The sequence below is a fragment of the Schistocerca nitens genome, chromosome 7 (assembly GCF_023898315.1).
Source record: "Schistocerca nitens isolate TAMUIC-IGC-003100 chromosome 7, iqSchNite1.1, whole genome shotgun sequence".
Lineage (NCBI taxonomy): Eukaryota > Metazoa > Arthropoda > Insecta > Orthoptera > Acrididae > Schistocerca > Schistocerca nitens.
In genome coordinates, this window is record NC_064620.1 from 164583390 (window position 1) to 164602520 (window position 19131).

The 19131-nt window shown below is 38.6% G+C and overlaps 1 protein-coding gene across 6 annotated transcripts in view; it reads right to left on the bottom strand.

The window, feature by feature from the left end:
- Positions 1 to 19131, bottom strand: part of LOC126195378 (dystrobrevin beta) — a 620666-nt gene that overhangs the window by 27134 nt on the left and 574401 nt on the right. For all 6 annotated transcript variants that reach the window (XM_049933955.1, XM_049933957.1, XM_049933956.1 and 3 more), the window contains one exon: positions 15209 to 15352. In XM_049933955.1, the coding sequence (XP_049789912.1) occupies positions 15209 to 15352 (144 nt within the window). The remainder of the gene's footprint in view (positions 1 to 15208; positions 15353 to 19131) is intronic.

The window sequence follows — 19131 nt, forward strand, 5'->3', positions numbered from 1 at the left end:
AGGCGAGATTAGAGGTGGAAGGATGGTCTTAGCATGTGTTGAAATTATATCGGATAAATGTTTGGATATTCACTACACACCAAGATCTCTGGGTGTGAATCCCACAGATATTTCTAGAATTCACAAGTGCCATCAGCTGCCACCAATGTCTCTTCCACATCTCTGTACAGTTACTTTTTAGGAATTGAATCAACTACCAATAGAGGGCATATGCACCACATGTGGCAGTAAAACGAAGTCAGTCATATTTTCTATTCGCATTTTCAGTGCTACAGACGAGATTTTGTAGTTGTAATAGTTTTTTTAAATATCCATCTCCAGTTTTAGAATTCCACATTTTGGACATTGTTTCTCTAGTATCCAAGGGCAATTCTGATTTTTGCCGCTGAGCCTGAGTATCGATAGAGAGTATATGTCACAGATATTAGGGCTCCAGGGGACAGCCATGGCTTGTGGGGCACAGCCACCATGGCAAGGTGGTGCCACCTTCTGGTAGGGGCTTCCCGATATACTGCAACCCAGGATTGTGGCCAGTATCCCGCTAGTCACTGAAGCCTTATGTATGCACCATTGGATAGCAGTGTATTTCAACCTTGCCCGACACATATTTTATGATTTGGACTTTTCACTGGATTGTGGTACGTGCTTAGATCACTCGACTATGCATTCATAATTTCTGTTGTGAGTAACCACAGAAACCGCCTGCTTTGTTCTGCTGGTTCGGCTGAAGAGGCCAGAGATGGCAGTCCTGTGTGTGTGTGTGTGTGTGTGTGTGTGTGTGTCCATCCCTTTATTTTCTGAAGGAGGATTTGGCCAAAAGCTTAGAGTGTAACAATCTTTTCACTAGGCCAGTCTACAACTCAAAGTGTCATCTTTATGATGAGAAGCAGTCTGTCATTTTTATAGCCGTTCATATTCCAGTCTGGACTCTCCATTGTTTGATTAGGCCTTACTGTGTTTTGCAACCCACCAAATATCCAGTTCAGGAAATAAGTCATTTCTTGATCATACTAAGCTTTTAGACAATACAGTAGTTTGAATAAAATCCTTTTGAGCAATTAGCCACATCATTATGAAACACAATAAACAGATATAAAAAAGACTTTTTGACCATCTGACAGCAGTGCTCTTCAGTGAGACTAAACTGCTGGATTCTAGAGTAAGTGTTCCCTATACATTATACTATTTTGGTTATGACTGAAAATTGAAGTCACATTCCGGAACATCACCGGACAGTCCAAAGTCAAGTTGCTTTGGAAGGATCGCCAAGCTACCACAAGCTCTATGTATTTACTAGGCAGCTGTGGATGCAGCAGCAAAAAATAATAAAGGGTGTTGAGATAACTGAAGGCCATAACAGCACAAACAGGCAGCCTGACTGCCAGCAATCCAAATTCACCAGGCTATGTGTGTTTGCCAGTCAGCAGTTCATTGGGCCCTAGGTTCAACTTTCTTTATAAACAAGCAGTCACAAGATAACTGCTGTGTGGTATTGACACCATGCTGCAGCATCAACTGCCCCCTAGGTACAAGCTGGCATTTTTCTGTTGCCTGCCTATCATGTGTCAGCATAGTAAAGGCAATAGCCTTTCATTTGCCACCCCAAGCAAAGGTGTCTAGTGTTTGAAATGTCTACTGACATTCCACTGACAACTGAAATAGCATGGTGTGAAGGGAAGACAGTCCTCAAAACTGCTGTAAAGACAGTCACAATGTCCATTTAATAATACTTAATCAGTGTTTTATAATGATGCAGCCTAATGCCCAAAAGGGTTTTAGTTGAATTGATACTGGCTATGTAAGGCTACACTAAAATGTTGTTCTTTGAAGGTGGGCAAGGTGCAATATTTTCCATTTATAATAATGTGGGTGAAAATTTTTAGTAATAAGACAATCATCTGCTCAGGGCTTACTGAGATAAATTTAATAGTGTAATAACACAATAAGGTATCCAAATGTGAGATCATTCTAAGCACTTTTTGCACATTGAACAAAAGGAGTTAAGATGAGGTCACAACCATCAAATCATATTCAGCAGCTAGAGAGCACATTGATCTAGAAAGCTTCTTCCCTACTCTCTCCTATATCTTGGTTTCTGCTATCAGTCATCTCATATACCAGTCTTTAACAGGACCTTGTAGAATACATTTCTCTCTCTCTCTCTCTCTCTCTCTCTCTCTCTCATGCCCCCCCCCCCCCTTTTTTTTTCTTTGAGAGCAAAATCTAGCAGTTTTACAGGTTGGTGGTAGCCACTCACTCAAAAAGCATGACCTGCACACATTATTGCTTTCCATCATGCTCATCATCCTATTTCGTACAGCTCATAATTCTACTCGATGTGCCATCCTCCAGTGTCTGGATCCTGACCTCCACTGAAGATTTTCCTTAAAACTTTTCTCTCAGAAACATATTGGTTATGGAAGTATTGTTTCAAGGAATACCACATCTCAAAATTATACATCATCACTGATTAGATCAGTATCCTGTAGACCTGTAGTTCGAACTTTCTTGATGAGCTGTATGATGTAACGGCCAGTCCATCAGTCCATATGATATCTATGCAGTTTTTGACATCATAGTGTCAGATATTTATTGTTTATTTTTGTTTATTGTCTGTACCTATAGACTAAACAAAGAGCACAAAATTTTATATTTTTTAATGTTTAGGCCATTTGTTTTACAAATTTCAAGAGATAAAAATTTCTTCATTTTCTAAGAGTGCCGTGAAACAAAAGTATCTGTAACTTTAACACTGTTCATTCTATTTTGCTGAAACTGTTCAAATGGCTCTGAGCACTATGGGACTCAACTGCTGAGGTCATAAGTCCCCTAGAACTTAGAACTACTTAAACCTAACTAACCTAAGGACATCACACACATCCATGCCCGAGGCAGGATTCTAACCTGCGACCGTAGTGGTCGCGCAGTTCCAGACTGTAGCGCCTAGAACCGCTCGGCCACTCCGGCCGGCTGCTGAAACTGTAAAGGTATTGGTTATGTGTAGCACAATAATACTGCAATATCTGCTTGATTTGGCTAAAATAATAAATATATATATTTAGGAAAAAACAGGTGTGGAAGTGAAATGGGTAATTTGGCAACCATGGAAACAACATGTTATATTAGCAATCAGGAAACAACAAGCCTTTGCCATTGACCCTGATATGGATCTTCAGTCGAGATGGTGTCGTGGACTGGTGAACAATGCACTGTTACTGTGAAGGTGTTTTACAAAACAACAATAGCCACATGGCCACACAGCATGTATTTTGTGTTCATTACTATCTCGCATGTTGTGCCCCAGTCCTGCTGGATGTGCTATCAATGCTACACAGATTTGAGGAAACAGGTGGTACAGTGCAAAAGAGGGGTGGAAATGCAGTACACGTATGCACACCGGAGACTGTTGCATGACTGGAAGAAGCCTTCAGCTGAAGTCACAGTTGTTTTGCACACAAGCACGCACTGCGACTTGACCTGTTAGATCGCAGTGTATGGCAAATACTGCACAAGTAACTGCACTACAACCCATACAAAATCCAGAGTGAAAAAAATGAATGTAGAAGACCTCCCAAAGAGATTCTCCTTTGCCCAAGAATTGTTGGAACTCATGATGACAACCCAGGCTTGTGTGGCGAGTTGATTATGAGTGGTGAAGCGAAGTTTTGTGGGTCAGGCTTTGTTAACATGCAAAAGTTTAGATACTGGTCACTTGAAAATCCTGAAATAGTGCATGAAATTCCCACTTTGCAGCCAGAAAGTGGTGCTGTGGTGCAGCATATCATCGTTTGGAATAATAGGGCCTTATTTTTTTTAAAAGATGATCACAGTAATGCTGTTACTGTGAATACAGAATGGTATGTTCATATGTTGAATGATTTCCTAGTGCGATAACTTGCAGATCTTCCTGTAACTGCAAATGCAGTGTTCCAATAAGTTGTGGCCACATGCCATACTTCACGGGATTCCATTAACACACTACAGAACAACTTTCCTGGTCATCTCATAAGAGAGAATGGGAACATTTTCTGGCCTCCAAGATCCCCTGACCTTTCAGCATACGATTTCTTCCTTTAGAGTCATCTGAAACCTCAGATCTTCTGGTGTGACTCTGCACACACCACCTCAGAAGTGAAGGATCAAATTTTGGAGGAAGTTAATCGAATTCCAGTGCCAGTCATGCAAGATGTGATGTCTAACTTCCATGAAGACTTGAAATGTGTGTAAAGGAAACTTGAAATGTGTGTGAAGGAAAATAGAGGCCACCTATGTGATGTCATTTTCAAGTGATGGGCATGTTAAATTACAATCATTGTAAACTCATGTTGTATTTGTTCTGCATCACCATAAATAAATTTGAACTAATGTTGGACATATAAAAATTGTCCTTTTCAATGCCGCACCTGTTATAAAAAACCCCTTTTGTATTTTTTCTAATAGAGATTATGTTTTCCATGTGTGTGTTCACAAACAGTGGTTTAAATTTCAATATGGGGAAAGAATGGGTTGTTAAGATATAACATTAAAAACATTGTGTTACATAAAAGGACTAAGAGATTTTAGAAACAAATGGGGATATCAGTAGTTTTCTTCAAAAACTGCAGTGAGGTATTAGGCTTACTAAATATTGAATCACACTTCATTAACCCTATAGTATAAACCTGATCAAGATATTTCAGTAGTAGAAAGCTAGAAGAGTTTCAAATAATCTTTTTTTTCTGGTGCAGGTGATTAAAATAAACAATGCAAAGCAATCACTTTATCAGTGTTACTTAAGGTCTCACTCATATGATATTTTTCCTTTAGATCATTTCCAAAGGCAATGTATACACTCTTCAGTAGGCACCCTGGGCTTCATCTTATTTAGGATACTGTCAGCCAGCATGTTTAAAATTTCTAGGTTTAGACAAAGTAGGACTCTCACTCTGAGGGTTCTGTACATCTTAATTATGTATGTAGCTAATTCGTCTATAGGTTCTGATAAGTCCGTTTGTAATACTGAAATATTTTATGTAAGTGGTTGTATCTTGTGATTGCATCCCCCAAAGAGCTTAATTTTTTTACACTGCTGAGGGCTGTAGACCTTAGTATTTGACAAAAGTTTCATGATGATACCTCAACACATTACTAAGAAAAAGGGGCATTAAAAGGAGGACAGACAGACAACAAAATGATGCTACAAGGGTATAATTTTTACTGACTGAGGTACAGAGCTATAAAAATAGAGCAGCATGACCCTTTCAATGCAGAAAATTAGCTTTGAATTTCTTAGATTGGTGGTCCCTTTGAAGAATACAAGCAATCTGACACCAGTTTTAAAAGCTGGCACTATTGGTTAATGCAACTGCAACCACTCCAGCTTCAATGGCACTCAGATATTCTGAGGATGTATGTTGTTTAGAAATAGTTTGCCTACTTTTATTACCATTCAGGAAGTATGGCATAACTGCAACCTGAAAATCAGGCAATCAAATGTGAGAGTGTAGTACGTGTCCCTGGGACGGTTTATGGATTACTGAATCTAGACAATAACTTTATTTTATTTTGCTAGAATTCTTTTGTTGGACAAATTTCAAAATTGATGCTAGGAATGGTTTCTTGAGCAAAATCATATGCTGCTTGTGTATCATGATTTTATTTTCAAATAGATTCTGTACACTTGTCTTAGATGCAAGCACTTTTATCATGCTGTGTGATTAAAAGAGAGCCTTGTGCACCAATATTGTAATCAGTCTTATGAAAGCATATTACTTTTTTTTTTTTTTTGTTTTATATTGTGCAGAACTGCCATCAGAAAAGTGGCTCTAAGCAGTCAGGAATGAAGATTGCAGTAATTTAAAAGAAAACTCAATTTGCTTGCTACACATTACGTTTTTTATTTAACTCCTGCACACAGATGGGTTTTGCCTTATTTACAACACATTTTCACTGGATGTCCTGAAATATTACATGATTTTTCTGTTTGCACTTGTAGGTTATAGAATTAAACCAGTTCATTGAAGCTTTCTCTCATGTTGCTAACTGGTTTAAAGTTTGCAGTTTTGTGCATGTGTAAGAAAGAGAGTGAGATAATCGCAAACCTACTACAAGAGAGAAAGACATAAAAGTAGTCTGAATGAATAATGAAAGGCACCTCTTAACCTTACAAGAAAATTGTCAAATATACAAAAACAAAAGCTAAAAAGAAGCTACTACTGAATGAACAAGTCAGTATGACTAACCATTCACTCTTTTCTCTGACTGATCACATAACAGACAGAAATCACAATAGATGATCACAAATCCCATTCCTCTCCTAAGTATGATGTATGTTCAGAAAGTAAGTGTACAGTGACTATAACAGGCTGTGGTTGGTTGATTTTTTTGAGGATTGGCTACACTGAGTCATAGAGAGGGAGGGAATCCCCTGACCAAAGTGAGCACTGCAGGAACACTGTAATACATAAAACTGGCATTATGGTGTCCATTGGAATGAAAGCTGTCAGTAAGAAATCCCGCCAAGTGTGAGCCACGTGCTGTGAATTGCTTCCTACTCGTGAAAGGAGAAACACTCACCATTTTTTTTTTAATCAAAACCATTTATGGCAAAGGCATTATGAACAGAAGGTATATGTTTAAGTGCTGTAGGGAGTTTAGTGGAACAAATGTTCATGACAAACACACAAGTGAAAGACCTGTCCATATTGCCTGATGAGATTGTGCTAAAAATCGAGATAACTGTTCCGGTAGACTGTTGATTGACAGTGGATGAAATTTCTGTGATGTCCCCAGAACACTCTTATATGAGACACAAACAGAAATGTTGGGATACCAGAAACTGTGCATAAGATGGGTCCCAAAACAGCTGACAGAGTAGCACAAGAACTGGGTCAAAAGCGACTACAAGTTCTCGAGTGACCTTTAATTGATAGGTGAGCATTTTCTGAGCACTATTGTGACTGGAGATGAGACATTGGTGGCTCATTACACACCTGAGAGAGAAGGAGGGGGGGGGGGGGAGGTGGTGGAACTGTCATTACAGTGATGTCACACCAATTCCCAATCTGCCAAAAAATTCAAAACCACAATTTCATGCAAAAAAATCATGGCCTCTCTGTTGGCATCATTTTGATCTAACTTGTGCCTCCGGGCGCAACCATCAACATACGATGATACTGAGAGAGCCTAAACAAACTCAAAGGAAGCATCCAAAACACAAGGAGGGGATTACTGCTGAGAAGAGTGTGCTTGTTGCTTGACAATGCCTGTCCTCAAACAGCCTTAGCCACCAAGGCTGTTCTTTGACTCATTAGGGTGGGATGTTTTAAAGCCCCCTGTACTCCCTTGATTTGGAACCATCATATTATCATCTTTTAATCTCCCCAACAGCATGCTCAGGCATACTAACTCCCTCACTTCATGCAGCAATGATCTTCCATAGTGACACTACATGATGATATAAGAAAAGCAATATCTGAAAGGAGTTTGAATAGTTCCCACACTTTGTAATTCCTAGGGTGTGAAACAACTGTGCATTTGTAGGCCTAGATTATCATAATGTTGACATTGTGGCTCTCATTTCAGGTGTTCTCCAATTCCCATGGAATTCCATCTCTTAATATTACCAAACTTTTGGAGATTATCTATTTGATGAATATAAATAATGCTTTTTCAGCACTTAGAATTTGGTTCCTCCATTATTTTATTTCATGAGTCAAATTTATTTGTTTCGTGTATTACAATTCATTTCATGCTTGGACGGCATGAAAGTACATAAGATTTTGTAGGAAGGTTCTGACTTAAACCTTGTAGAAATTGCTCTTGTACCAGTACACACACTGATTAAACAATACTACAAGCATATTTTTATTTGCTCCTCTCGATCATTAAAGATGTATTCTTTACTAAACTCATATTTTGTTGATCAGTTGAACTTTTTTCGGTTACTTGAGCTGGAATACTAATGTAGCTCAAAAAACTTTACGAAAGTTACAGAAGAAAATATCTTACAACAACTGCTACTTGTTTTCATTTCCATTCAAAATAAACAAGTTTTGCATACTCAGTAAACCATACAGTACACTACTGAGTGTTGATTAAAAATAAAAATAGACCAGTTGAGGGCGAATAACTATTGAAAAATCCTGAAGGACCTACTGCATGGGTGTTATTGTATACAAATCTGCGATATGCTCATGGATACAGATGAAAACTGATCAGATGTGGAGAGTAGGGTAGCCTTCTTGATTCAGAATCTGTTCCAGAGCATGGACAAAAAAATCTGAATGCAAGGACAATGAATGTGAGAATAGACAAACTTGAAGGACAATTTAGACAAGCAATGTGTCGAATAACCAGCAATCCCTGAACATACACACAAGCTATGGAAAGAGTGTTCAAGTGCTTAGGGAAGAAATTTAAATAGGCTAACAGTAAGTTAAAGCAGTAGGTAGAACGTGCAACAAAACAATACGCAAAACTGGAACTCTCAAATCTGAAATATTGAAGGAAGTATCAAAATTTCTGAAATAAGCAAGAACTGGATTATAATGGCAAGGGAATAACAACACTGTAAGGTGCAATCCCCCTGATGAACCATAGACCTTGCGGTGGTGGTGAGGCTTGCGCGCGCTTCAGCGATACAGATAGCCGTACCATAGGTGCGACCACAACGAAGGGTGTCTGTTGAGAGGCCAGACAAACATGTGGTCCCTGAAGAGAGGCAACAGCCTTTTCAGTAGCTGCAGGGGCAACAAGTCTCAATGATTGACTGATCTGGCCTTGTAACATTAACCAAAACGGCCTTGCTGTGCTGATGCTGCGAATGGCTGAAAGCGAGGGGAAACTACAGCCATAATTTTTCCCGAGGGCATGCAGGTTTATTGTATGGTTAAATGATGATGGCGTTCTCTTGGGTAAAATATTCTGGAGGTAAAATAGTCCCCATTCGGACCTCTGGGTGGGGACTACTCTGGAGGACGTCGTTATCAGGAGAATGAAAACTGGAGTTCTATGGATCAGAGCATGTAATGTCATATCCCTTAATGGGGCAGGTAGGTTAGAAAATTTAAAAATGGAAAGGGATAAGTTAAAGTTAGATACAGTGACAATTAGTGAAGTTCGTTGGCAGGAGGAACAAGACTTCTGGTCAGGTGAATACAGAATTATAAATAAAAAATCAAGTAGGGGTAATGCTGGAGAAGATATAATAATGAATATAAAAATAGGAGCATGGATAAGCTGCTACAAACAGCACAGTGAAAGCATTATTGGTAGCCAAGATAGACACAAAACCCATGCCTGCCAAATTTGTACAAGTTTATATGCCAACACTCTGCCGATGATGAAGAGAATGAAGAAATGTATGAGGTGAGAAAAGAAATTATTCAGACAGTGAGCCAACATGTCATTAGGTAACAGAAGAGAGAAAATTTTAAAATGCAGTTAATAAAGCAGGCAAAAAGGAATACGAATGTCTTAAAAATGAGATCGCCAGGAAGTGTAAAATAGCTAAGAAAGGATGGCTAGAGAACAAATGTAAGGATTTAGAATCGTATATCACTACAGGTAAAATAGACACTGCCTACAGGAAAATTAAAGAGATCTTTGGAGAAAAGAGAACCTCTTGTATGAATATAAAGTGCTCAGATGGAAACCCAGTTCTAAGCAAAGAAGGGAAAGCAGAAAGTTGGAAGGAGTATATAAAGGGTCTATACAAGGGTGATGTACTTGAAGACAATATTATGGAAATGGAAGAGGATATAGATGAAGATGAAATGGGAGACATGACACTGGATGAAGAATTTGACAAAGCACTGAAAGATCTTAGTCGAAACAAGGCTCCAGGAGCAGACACCATTCCATAAGACCTACTGATAGCCTTGGGAGAGCCAACCATGACTGAACTATACCATCTGGTGAGCAAAATGTATGAGACAGGCGAAATACCCTTAGACTTCAAGAAAAATATAATAATTCCAATCCCAAAGAAAGGAAGTGTCAACAGGTGTGAAAATTACTGAACTATCAGTTTAATAAATCATGACTGCAAAATACTAACATAAATTCTTTACAAATGAATGGAAAACCTGGTAGAAGCTGATCTCGGAGAAGATCAGTTTGAATTCCGTAGGCGATACTGGCCCTACACCTTATGTTACAAGATAGATTAATGAAAGGCAAACCTACATTTCTAGCATTTGTAGACTTAGAGGAGGCTTTTGACAGTGTTGACGGGAATACTCTCTTCCAAATTCTGAAGGTGGCAAGGGTAAAATGCATGGAGTGAAAGGCTATTTACAATTTGTACAGAAAGCAGATGGCAGTTGTAAGAGTTGAGGGGCACAAAAGGGAAGCAGTGGTTGGGAAGAGAGTGAGACAGGGTTGTAGCCTAACCCCTATGTTATTGAATCTGTATATTGAGCAAGCAGTAAAGGAAACAAAAGAAAAATTTCAAGTAGGAATTAAAATCCATGTAGAAGAAATAAAAATGGCATTGTAATTCTGTGAGAGAATTTCTGAAGAAGAGAGATTTGTTAACATCGAGTATAGATTTAAGTGTCAGGAAGTCTTTTCTGAGAATATTTGTATGCAGTGTAGCCATGTATGGAAGTGAAACATGTACAATAAATATTTCAGACATGAAGAGAACAGAAGCTTTCGAAATGCTTTGCTACTGAAGAATGCTGAAGATTAGATGGGTAGATCATGTAACTAATGTAGAGGTACTGAATAGAATTGGTGAGAAGAGGAATTTGTGGCACAACTTGACTAGAAGAAGGGATCAGTTGGCAGGACATGTTCTGAGGCATCACCAGATTAGTACTGGAGAGAATTGTGGAGGGTAAAAATCGTAGACGGAGACCAAGAGATGAATACACTAAGCAGTTTCAGAAGGATGTAGGTTGCAGTAGTTGCTCAGAGATGAAAAAGCTTGCACATTGTAGAGTAGCATGGAGAGCTGCATCAAACCAGTCTCTGGACTAAAGTCCACAACAACACAACAAGGTGCAACTTTGTGCACTTCAAAGAATACTGGAAAAACTGAAATTCAAGAAGAGAGGAAAACTGGGACAGCAGGTTCCCTACATTTAAATCCAAAGGTGCCAGCCACCCTTCTAAAACCCTTTAATGGTAAGAAAAAGAAATTCCAGATTGGTGATAAATCTAGAAAGGGAAGCTACTTGGTGTCTGGGAGTGGAAGTTTTGCAGCACTGTTAAGGTTTCCAGAATTTTAAAGAATTCTGAAGGTGCCACAAGAAAGTCAATTACTGGGTCCTGATAAATAATACAAGAGTTGCAGTAGCTAGTATTTTCTTTAGATGGCATCTCAATCATGCAACGTATTTGGAATAGGGAACTAAAGAAAGTCTTTTCATCAAAATTTTAATTGGTCACCAGCCAGTCACAATCAAAGTGAAGCTCATTGGCAAGCACTGCAGGCATATTAATAATATTTTGGACTATCTAGAGCAGTTAGATAGAGTGAAGAGTTCTTATTACTGACCAGATGAACATTATGGAAGAGTAACATGGGAAGAGAATGCAGTGACAGGAATACAGAAAATAAATTTTATTTGTGCCAAGAGAAGAAAAACTTACAATACAAGATGTTAGTAAAATGCTTTTTTAGTGTCTGTTCAGGTGCATTAGAATTGATATCTTCATGAAATAGAGAATGTTTAACATAATTATGTAAACTGATGACTAAATTGCAAGAATATCTGAAGGCAGCTCTGTTCGAAATGAAGAAAAAAATGCTATTTCTGTAAACATAAAGATTGTCTTAAAATGGGTTGTTAGTTCTGTACTGGCAGGATAACAGAAACAATGTGAATGTAGTAACATTATTGATGACAGCAAACTTCAAAATAAAATCAAACCAAATTGAGTCTCAAGAAACAAAAACTTACACGATTCACAGGTCGGACTTTAAAGCTGTCAAAGTGATATTTAGTTCAGAGCATTACAGCAGGCTTTGAGATACCCTTCATTACTTATATGGCTCATGGCCCCTCATATCTCTTTCCCTTTGCTGTGTTTTTATCTCCTCTGCAAATGTTAACCAACCTTTTCTTGTTTGTCTTTTGATGAGTTAATATCAACTATGTGGATGTTTTTTCAGATAATATAGTTTTACAGATCAATAACACACGAGTCTGCAATGGAATTGCTGTGATTGTAGAGTAAACCTGTGCCCTCAGTTTGTTTACAGCTGCAGATAAACTGCTGACAGTAAACTTAAAAGTCATTATCCTTAAATAAAGAACTAGTTCCATTCCAAATTCGAGATATACACCAGTTTTCCAAATGATTTCATTAACATTCACCACTGTTGTGATCTTTATCATTTTATATGTCAAGTGTCCAAAGCAATATAATCTTATTAGTGAATGCAACAATGTTTTGCAATTGCTAAATATGTATTGGAATCGGATATACAACCTGGTCTCCTAATCCCCCCTCTCTCCATCTCCACTTCCTCCCCATCTCTCCAACCGTATCTTCCTCCTTATGACCATCCCCTTTTTCTAACCTTGAGCCTTGTTTGTTTGTATTGCAAATCAAAACCTTGACTGAGAAATAATGTTGCTTAAAATGAGTGGGTAAAGCAGTTGGGATTATTGCTATACGGGATGTGAGAGAGATCCCAGCCGCTGGAGCTGTGAGTATAGTGGCTCCAATAACAGCATTTTGCATAGTTTTAATCTGTGAATGGGTAGGATTACAAAGATTTGGACAATTCAAATTCTGTAACAGTATACTAACCATAAGCCGATAAGCCTTAAATACAAATTCCCTGTTTTCTGTTAAAACCAACTGCGAGGAAGAAAACAAAAACAGCATAAAATTTTTGTTTAAAGCTTTATATAAGGAGAAATAATATGGGAGAAAAATTTTTCTAATAGTATATATGCCCTGCTATCATACTTAAAACTGACTGCGAGAAAGTAAACTCGACCACACATCTTCACAGCGCAGTGTTTTCTTTCTTGGCAGCTTGCTTTCACACAAAACCAGTACATTGTTGTTTAAAAAACTTTATAGCCCATGTGTATATCAGTGTTTGTTACAGTTGAAGTAATTTGGTAAAGAACTTTGAGATCTTCAGTAACAATGTTAAACAATGTATTGTCTTTATGTAGTAGTATATATATACATTTTATATCGCTCTTATTAATAATATGGATGGGTCATGAAGTTATCACCACAAACATGCTATTCATGATTAATTAAGGCAAAAAAGTTAAACATGTATAATGATAAGAACATTTGGAAAAGAGAAATCAGTTACTGTGGACAGTATTATAAAAAACTGTACAACATCAGAATTCCAAAAGCCCATGCCAGTATTTCAGACAGTATAGTTGCACTACAGAATCTGCACTACTGGTACTTGAAACTATTGGCTCAAAGTAACTGAACAGTTTATGTGCTCTGGTCATGATTCACTTGTCCACCAGGTAATACTTGTATAATAAACTGTAGCAGTATATGATTATATGAATAGAAGGAATATGTAATACAGATCCACAATCCAGTCTTTATTCTTTGGTGATATGTAAGTTGTGAAAGTATTTACAGTTAACACAAAATGCATCACCACACAGTTACAGGGCCGGCCGGAGTGGCCAAGCGGTTCTAGGTGCTACTGTCTGGAACCCCCCCCCCCCCCCCCCCCCACTACGGTCGCAGGTTCGAATCCTGCCTTGGGCATGGATGTGTGTGCTGTCCTTAGGTTAGTTAGGTTTAAGTAGTTCTAAAGTCTAGGGGACTGATGACCTCAGAAGTTAAGTCCCATAGTGCTCAGAGCCATTTGAACCATTTTTGAACAGTTACAGGAAAGGTGCATGTGACAGTGACTGAAACTTCAACATATAGCATTAGTTGCAACTTTAGTGGGAGGTAATCTGTGAGACCAAGAGAGAAGGAAAGAAAGATACTCATGTTACTCAGATTAAACAAAGGAGTCACAATGAGCAGGAGAAATGGCAAGGAAAGCACTTGCCACAAGATGAGACATTTTACTGGAATATCTAAGACTTCTAGAAATAATTAATTTTGCAATAGGATGTGCAATAACGAATGGAGGCACGAAGTGATACTACCATCCACATGAGATTATTACAAAGAGACCAATACAGAAGGTCTCCAATCATGGCTCTATGAAAGATATTTATGACATCTTCAATCAATATGTTAGACAGTTTGTACAAGAAGAGGGAGAAAGTAACCAGCTTACGAAACAGTGTAACAGCCAATGACAGTATCTGAGAAATGAAGTAATCAGCAATATGATGGCTGCTGACCTTGGCACCCGTCTCCCCTTATAGTAAACATGTGAGATACAAATTATTTCACTGCTTTGGTCATATATTCATAATTTTCATTCATCTGTAAATACATTATGTGCATAAAAAAATCATAGTTTTTGTTACATATTCTGAGTTCAATTTGTTTCTTGTGTGTTATAGTTCCCCCATCATTTTCGTTTTTATTTTTGTCAGCTCTTCTCCTTTGTTTTTCACTTTAACTATCCCTTCACAATTTCAACTCCAGCCTTAAATTATTTGCCCTTTTTTTTTAGCAGAGTAAGCAGTATTATGCAACAAGATTTTTTAAAAAAAGGAAATAGGCTTGTGGCAGACAGAGTAGTAATGTAATGCAGAAGAGAAAGAGAAAAAGAGAAAAATGCAGTTAAAATGACTAATGGGAACTAAATAAAAGGCAAAGACATAATCATGATGTAACATACGTGAAGCTGGCATCATCAGTGTATGCAGAAGTAATTAGCTAAAGAATCTCACCTTTATATTTGGTGTGTTAAGAACTCGCTAACCAAAAGTTCTTACTTATGACTTATATATTAGGGAACAAATTAGTGATACTCAAACCATGTTCAGACAGAATTTATTAATACTCCTTAATAAAACTGATGGAATCTGTCTTTTTTTCACATATATTAAAATAAAAATTAATACACTGTATTCCCAAAAGCATCTCTTCCACACAAAATTTTGCACTGGTGATGCAAATCACTGCGAAATCCCCCAAAATTAAGCAATAAAAGAAACATTCAGAAGTGAAATAATTACTTTCATATCAAGGGGCTTGTTTATTAAAGCATTAATTATTTTGTTAATCTTTTAAATTATTTTATCTCCAAACAAATTCTAGCTGAAGTTTGGGAATACAATGTAATTAAAATGAGATATGAACTGGAACTCACCGGAGTTAAGTTCCCTGACAAGTGTGGACATGGCATTTGTAACAGAATCAGCTGCTACTAGCAAGTCATTGCGAAGGCTTCGACTACTGCTGTTTGTTGTTCCAGAATTGTTTGTTGACCCAGCCAAAGATGATGTAGATGATCCTGGTGAAATGAGGTACTACTGTAAATTTTCAGATATAACCAGGAAAAATAAATTTTCCAGACACAAATATGTGATGTCTGAATATTAAAGAAACAAAAGACAATAGACACACTGTTTTGTTCATTTACAAATAGATCTTCTATAAACAAATTAAAAGCACAGATTTTTACTTTTTAATAATTCCTCCTCCCCTCCCAACTCAAAAAATAAAAAAAATAAATAAAAAATAAAAACATTACTAGGCTGTATATTATGTCCCATGTCAAAATGTCATAGTAGTCCTCTGGATAAAGTGTCTAGGCCAATATATACATTTGTTTTCTGCAAGTCATCGTATGGTGTGCAATAGAGGACAAGTACTGCATTGGCATCATCATTGCCCTCTCCCTCTTTCCTTTCTATTTGTGGAAAATGTGCAGGAAGCCTTACTGACAGTAGAATCACTGTCTGTCGTAATGTTTCCAATTTAACCTTTAAGATCATTGTGTTGAGCATTTCTGAGATAGTGTCACTCTTACTAAAGAAACTTTTGATGATAAGCATAGTTCTTTTATTAATTTTCTCTCTCTCTTTCATTATTCCAACTTGGTACGACTGACAATGGATAGTCAGAAGTCCAATAAATGGAACAATTCAAACAACTAACAAAAAACATTGATGATCAACTCAATTAGCAATAGCTGCCATGTTGCAGAAGAATAATTTATCGAATCAGTATAGTGTGCCACTGTAATTCACTCAGACATTGAGCTGAATTGTTAACAGAAGTCGCATAATGTACAAAAGAGAATTTGTCAGTGGATGTGGTTGAGACCAGACTATTGGAACCAGATGTGAGGGGCACAAAATCTCGGAAGTTGTCCAGGTACTATATTTGTCTGCAGTAGTAACAGATTCCCAGTAATACTACTGCTGGATGCTCAAAGTACAGCAAATCATCATCTGACCTTGGAAGTAATTATACATGCTGATGGCAGAATATTTACAAACTAAAAATCCACATGAAGCAATGAATCTGTCTTAACAGAAACATGAAGTTTAGGCCTATTACAGCATCTCAACAAGGTTAATGTTTGCAAGGGATGAACTGAGACCCGTACTATGTCAGCTATCACTCCTGACATGGATAGCAAATGACACCACCCAAAAACCTGTATCATCTGCTTACCTATAGCAACTTGCTGTACACTGTTCCACTCAAAATGGAAATCCATCAACCCATTACTCAAAGAAATATTATAAACATTACATGGACATGAGGGTACCTGACCTCTCTGAAGTTGTCCAGGTACTATATTTGTCTGCAGTAGTAACAGATTCCCAGTAATACTACTGCTGGATGCTCAAAGTACAGCAAATCATCATCTGACCTTGGAAGTAATTATACATGCTGATGGCAGAATATTTACAAACTAAAAATCCACATGAAGCAATGAATCTGTCTTAACAGAAACATGAAGTTTAGGCCTATTACAGCATCTCAACAAGGTTAATGTTTGCAAGGGATGAACTGAGACCCGTACTATGTCAGCTATCACTCCTGACATGGATAGCAAATGACACCACCCAAAAACCTGTATCATCTGCTTACCTATAGCAACTTGCTGTACACTGTTCCACTCAAAATGGAAATCCATCAACCCATTACTCAAAGAAATATTATAAACATTACATGGACATGAGGGTACCTGACCTCACTCCTACTGAGCACAACTTAGATGATATGAAGATGATATCTTCATACTGAATGATGAAGGGGTGGTTATTTTGTGGCTGGTTGTTTTGGTTAATGGTTGGGAGATGGCTGTGTGAAGATGTGACTTCGGAAATCTGATTGCAGACTACCTGTGAATGCCACAGTGGTATCTTTAGCATACTGGGCAAGGGAATTCTAGTTACCGCAGATATGCCGTCCATGAGTGGCCAGGCTATATAGAAGCAATTTTCTGGTGTGTAAGGGATGACATTCGTCAAAATGCAGGTACTGTTGATGGTTAGTGGGCTTGATGTGGACAGAGGTGTGATGGAGCCATCAGGGAGGTGGAGGTCGACATCCATGCAGGTGGCATGTTGAATTATGGACAACCAGGTGAGACGAGTGGGAGAATCTGTGGATGAATTAGGGTAGGTTGGTTTGACCTGGGTCCAGATCATGGAGGTATCATCAATGAACCTGACCAGGGGTTTAGAGTTTTGGGAGGCTAGGGAGGCCTGCTATAGATGAGAACACAATGGCATAGGAGGGCACCATGCTTTCACACGTGATTGTGCCACACATTTATTTATATATCTTTCCCTCAAAGGAGAAGTCACTATGTGTGAGGATGTAATTGGGTAGATGAATTGGGAATAATGTAGTGGGTTTGGAATCTGAAGGATGCTGGGAGAGGAAGTCTTTGATAGCAGTAAGGCCATGGCCATGAGGGATGTTGGTATACAGGGAGGTGGCATCAACAGTATTGAGTGTGGATCAAGGTGGTGATAGGGTTTGGATGGTTGAGAGTGAGTGAGGGAAGTGGTCTGAATCATTAATATGAGATGCTAGGCTATGAGCATCTGGTTGGAGGTATTTGTTGGCAAGGGTAGAGATTCTTTCACTGGGAGCATGGTACTAGCTACAAGGGGGCATCCAAGATTGTTGGGTTTGACATGTTTGGGAAGCTTGTACAAGGTGAATGTGCAGGGTCTCACTGGGGTGAGGAGGGGGAGAGGTTTCATGGAGAGATTTTGGGATGGGCCAATGGATTTGAGTAAGGACGAGAATCACTATGGCAGAGATTGTAGTTGCAGGAAACAGACAGTTGGCAGATGCCTTCTGTCAGGTAGCCACTGTGATTCATTATGAAGGTGGTGGAACCTTTGTCTGCAGTGAAGGTCATCAAATCCGGGTCTGTCTTGAGGTTGCAGATGGCTGTTCTTTCTTCTATTGAGGTGTTAGTGTTCTTCGGAAGAGACCGTGGGAAGGATGGTAAGGCCAAGTTGGAGGTGGTATCCATAGGCTGGTTAGGTGGGAGAGGGGGAGGTCATGGATGGTGGTATGAACTGAAGAGGCAAGTGTCTATGTTGGAAAGTTGGGAGTAGGATTTTTGGAGGTGGTGTCTGTAGTGGTTTCTGAAGTGCTCTTCCAGGTGTTCAAAGGCAAAGATTTCAATTTGACAGATATTGTGTAGTAATTAGGAGTGTATGCTAACAGTATCTTGCAGAGGGAGCAGAGGTGGTTCAGGAATGCCTGCACCATTGAGGTCTGTTTCTGTAGTACCAAATTTGTGAGGAACAGACACTGGCAGACTCTAAAAAATTGAAAATCATTGTGAAAGCAGCCATGTCATATACCAGCTCTACTGTAATTTTTGCACAGCATTTCATATGGGTATGAAAACTAACCAGCTGCCCACCAGAACAAATGACCTGTGGCCAAGAGCAGAATTGCCTATCCAGAGGTGGAATACTCTACCAGGCAAAACAAACTTGAGTTCAATGCCTGCTTTGCAGCCAGTGCCATGTGGATTTACCCTGTCATCAACTTATCTGCACTGAGTGGGTGCAACATTTTCTTGGGTCCTGTAATAGTTCTGGTCTCAATCTCTGCTAACCACTGCACCCATATGTTCTACCCAGCCTCTGTCATGTCAGCCCCTCTCAATGCATTCTTCAATGTCATTGCCATCATGTGCTGTATGAACTTATTGGCTCCGGTGCCTGTCTATCACATTCCTATAGCTTGCACCTCTGCCTCTTGCTCTTGAATATCTATTCGGTGTACCTGGAGCCAACACCA